The 5,000-nt window shown below is 45.2% G+C and overlaps 1 protein-coding gene across 1 annotated transcript in view; it reads right to left on the bottom strand.

The window, feature by feature from the left end:
• nalcn (sodium leak channel, non-selective) overlaps nucleotides 1-5,000 on the bottom strand; it is a gene marked incomplete at both ends in the record, with an annotated part of 78,601 nt that overhangs the window by 46,502 nt on the left and 27,099 nt on the right. Inside the window, one exon of the mRNA XM_080536131.1 lies at nucleotides 1-23. This exon is cut by the window's left edge and continues 109 nt beyond it. Coding sequence (XP_080392257.1) covers nucleotides 1-23 — 23 coding nt within the window. The remainder of the gene's footprint in view (nucleotides 24-5,000) is intronic.

The raw sequence follows: 5,000 nt of genomic DNA, 5'->3' as shown, positions 1-5,000 counted from the left end.
AATACAGAGGTGCGCATCAGTTGCTGTGGAAACAGAGACCATCTTACAATTAGTAAAGAACGGATATTCCTTTTCAAAGCAGAAGTTTGTGCGTGGCACTAGCCGCCGGCCATTTTGGGTGTATGCTTTGGCATCTTTGATCAGTTCATCCACACCATGTTATCTATGGCAAAGACCTGTGTTGGGTTCCAGACAGTACAGTATGTTACAAAGTCCTCCTCATAATTCCCGAGCCACTATGTCTAAAGGACGTCTCTCTCAGACAGAGTGATGGAGGGAGGGAGGGAGAGGGGGCATTGATATTCCACTGGGCTGGATTGGATTACTTTGAATAGGAGTTAGGGAGCAATGAAATTAGATTCCCCTTCAGTAGCACATATTTACTGTGGGTTTCTTCTCCCAAATCTCACTGAGTGTAAATTAATCAACCATTACCTCCTCGGCAGATTGGAATACAGGCAAGACTGACCTTCACAAGGGCTCCCTTTGAGAACAAGTGTTTTGTACACATTTTGTCTAACAACCTTTATTTGAAAACTCTCAAGTACTGTTAATGTATTTCCCTATGCAGTATTAATGCTGTTTGCATGCGTCACCTAAAGCTATGCTGAAAAATCAAGGCAAACAAACACATTCATATTCATTAATATATGAATACCTATTGTACTACCAATATCACGTCCATACAACCTGTATCTGTAAAACCATTAGGGAGACAGACAGACAGATGATAAAAGGGACAGACAGACAGACAGAACAACAGAACGACAGACAGACAGACAGACAGACAGACAGACAGACAGATGGTAAGAGGGACAGACAGACAGAGAGACAGACATGCGGTAAGAGAGAGAGACAGACAGAGACAGACAGACAGACACAGACAGACAGACAGACATACAGACAGATGGTAGAAGGGACAGACAGAGACAGACAGACAGAGACAGACATACAGACAGAGACAGACAGACAGACAGACGGTAGAAAGGATGGACAGAAACGGACAGAAACAGACAGACAGACAGACAGATGGTAAGAGGGACAGACAGACAGAGAGACAGACATGCGGTAAGAGAGAGACAGACAGACAGAGACAGACAGACACAGACAGACAGACAGACATACAGACAGATGGTAGAAGGGACAGACAGAGACAGACATACAGACAGAGACAGACAGACAGACGGTAGAAAGGATGGACAGAAACAGACAGACAGACAGACAGAGACAGACAGACAGACAGACAGACAGACGGTAGAAGGGACAGACAGAGACAGACAGACAGATACCAATGCATTGATTGTAAGTCTGTCGACAGACAGACGGACAGACAGACAGACAGACGGTAGAAGGGACAGAGACAGACGGACAGACAGACAGACGGTAGAAGGGACAGACAGAGACAGACAGACAGACGGTAGAAGGGAAAAACAGAGACAGACAGACGGTAGAAGGGACAGACAGAGACAGACAGAGGCAGAGGCAGAGACAGAGACAGAGGCAGAGGCAGAGACAGACAGACAGAGACAGACAGACAGAGGCAGAGGCAGAGACAGACAGACAGAGACAGACAGACAGAGGCAGAGGCAGAGACAGAGACAGAGGCAGAGACAGAGGCAGAGACAGAGACAGAGACAGAGACAGAGGCAGAGACAGAGGCAGAGACAGACAGGCAGAGACAGAGACAGAGACAGAGGCAGAGACAGAGACAGAGACAGAGGCAGAGGCAGAGACAGAGACAGAGGCAGAGACAGAGACAGAGACAGAGACAGAGGCAGAGACAGAGGCAGAGGCAGAGGAAGAGGCAGAGGCAGAGACAGAGACAGAGGAAGAGACAGAGACAGAGACAGAGGCAGAGACAGAGGCAGAGACAGAGACAGAGGCAGAGACAGAGACAGAGGCAGAGACAGAGGCAGAGACAGACAGGCAGAGACAGAGACAGAGGCAGAGACAGAGACAGAGACAGAGGCAGAGACAGAGACAGAGGCAGAGACAGAGACAGAGACAGAGACAGAGACAGAGGCAGAGACAGAGACAGAGGCAGAGACAGAGACAGAGACAGAGACAGAGGCAGAGACAGAGGCAGAGGAAGAGGCAGAGGCAGAGACAGAGACAGAGGAAGAGACAGAGACAGAGACAGAGGCAGAGACAGAGGCAGAGACAGAGACAGAGACAGAGACAGAGGCAGAGACAGACAGGCAGAGACAGAGACAGAGACAGAGGCAGAGACAGAGACAGAGGCAGAGACAGAGACAGAGACAGAGGCAGAGACAGAGGCAGAGACAGCGACAGAGGCAGAGACAGAGGCAGAGACAGACAGGCAGAGACAGAGGCAGAGACAGAGGCAGAGACAGAGACAGAGACAGAGGCAGTGACAGAGACAGAGACAGAGACAGAGACAGAGACAGAGGCAGACAGACGGTAGAAGGGACCAACAGGGAGGGGAGACTAGCATGAAGGCGGTGGGTCTTATTGGAAATGGCAACAAGCAAACTTGGCCTCCAGCTAAACTGCAGGTTTAATGAAAAGCAAATCAGGAGGCTTTCATCAGCCAGAGAGAGGAGAGGAGAGGCTGCAGAATCACTGTGTATTCAGACACCACAAACAGAGAGCCGCTCGGCTGTGGAATGTCTAAAACAACGGGACAAAACGGACACCATCATGAGGCAACGCAATGGGGGAGACACTGGCCGGAGTTAAATCAGTCCTCAAAAGTGGAAAAAACAAGGTTATTCCTGTATCAGAGAACTGCACTTGATAAGAGTGCAACAGCGACGCCATTTTCATAACATTTAAAACACCGTCATTCTCGGATGAAAAAGAAGTGTTTCTTTCTAGTTTGACCATCGTGTTGATTTGATTAAACGCCAAATCAGAAGGGAATGTCAGATGTCTGTGCGAAACTAGGAGAGAATATACAGCTTGCGTGTAGGCGGAATCTCACGCAGAATGAGGAGACTGTCTGGGGTGGTGGAGGGGGAAGGATGGAGGGGGAAGGATGGAGGGAGAGCGATGGAGGGAGAGAGATGGAGGTGTTCCCGGGCAGGTCTGTCAGACAGCAGGAGAGAGGGTCTTTATGAAGCCCTGTTGGAAGAAGCCACCTCTTTCTGTGAGCAGAAGGGCTGTCGAACAAATACACAGACACACGCCTGCAGCAATGCACGTGAACACACACACACACACACACACACACAGACACAGACACTCAGAGGTTAGAAAAGGTTGGACTATATTTGAAGATTTATTCATCACAGGAAAGAGAGTCTCTATCTATTTATTTCGCTCTTCCTATCTGATATGATGCGTTTTTGTGTGACTATGCCAAATTGTTGTGTGCCTATCAAATATTGCAATACTCATTGTTTAACCTTAAACATACTTTAGGTGTGCCCACTCTCAGTAGTCAACAACATATTTAGGAGCAGGCACATACCATATCAAGTAACAGTAAGACCAGTTTAACTCTAAAGGACATAGGAGCCTTAGCCCAGTGGTCAGCAGCAAAGCAGAGCAGCATGAACACAGGATAGAGCCATGTATGGGAACTAATGTCAATATTGTAAGTTACGAGGTAAAGCTATTTCCCTCTCTGAGAACTGTATATAAGCTGTAACAAACATCAGTACTATGCTTGGCATCTCTATGCCACAGCCAGGCTCGGCACCAGCCATGTCGTAGCCATGCTTGAAGCTTGGACTTAACAGAGCATGCTGTCTTGGAAACATCTGTACATGGGAATGCAACCCAGATCTGCCTAATACAATGATTACGATTCAACCTTCTCTCTGAGTCATCAATATATAATTTCCGGCCACGTGACCAAGAAAGATCTCCTTATATCAAATGGCGTCACGAACATTATTATTATCAAATGGCGTCACGAACACTATACCAAATGGCTTCTAACGAACAGGATGCTAGATTCAGCGAAACAGGTAAGGCACAATGTAATTATTTGCTTAACCTGAATCGCTGTTCTAGAACGAATCTAATTTTTTCAAAAAGGAGATGTATTGATATTGGAAAGTACTAAATTAAAATAGTTTGAATAGAAGGCGCTGTATAGTCAAAGACGGTGTGACTGGTCAAAACACTGAGAGTTAGGATTTATTGAGATTCTGAACTTTGTAAGGAACAAAGCAGAAGTCTATTGTGTATTAAGTTAGGGACAAGACCTTAAATACGTGATTGAAAGCACAGCACTTTGAGGAAAACTAAGTTTGAAAAGATTTGGCCATAATATTTAAAAGACTCTAAGAGAAGTTTCAATCAACATAATTGATTACTAAAACCGCATGTCTATTAACATCATGGGAAGCATACATGTATGGCACGCAGAATGTTATCATTAAGAATGAAATAAATAACAACCATATTTCTGAACCAAGCTTCACAACAGGGCGAGAGTGTTAAAACTCTGACCCTAGGCTATTAATAGAATGGAGACTGCTCCTGTAACCAAACACACACACACACACACACACACACACACACACACACAGACATCGAGCTACAACATACAACAAATAGACAAATTTGTCTCATAATGAAATTATCATGCAAATCTGTGTTGATTCAGCAGACATATAACATTTTGATTGATTTAGTGAACAGAGAAATACGCATTAAGACTCTAAGACTGTGAAACATCAAAGGAGGACATTTCTGATGGAGAAAACACAATTCAGCAAGAAAGACCTGGAATGTATTCTGACAATGCCTGTCGATTCTATTTCCTGACAGAATCAAGGAAATCAAGAGACATTGAGCGAAGGACTCAAAGACCGAGATGCTGTTAAGATCGGGTCTAAGTTAACCATTGCAGAAGTGGGGAGAGAATGTTGCAGATGCTGAAGGAAGCTATTGCCGGATGAAACAAGAGAAATGAGACAAACTAATGACATTTCAATGTGACAAACAATGGAAATGTTAATTCTTATGATTTAAGACAGAGACATGATGATGACAAGAGAGACTTACACATACTTTTATGTAGTCGT

This window comes from Nansenia antarctica, assembly GCF_963989245.1.
Source record: "Nansenia antarctica genome assembly, chromosome: 7".
NCBI lineage: Eukaryota > Metazoa > Chordata > Actinopteri > Argentiniformes > Microstomatidae > Nansenia > Nansenia antarctica.
Note: the sequence above shows the minus strand (reverse complement) of the source record. Positions and strands in the feature narration are given on the sequence as shown.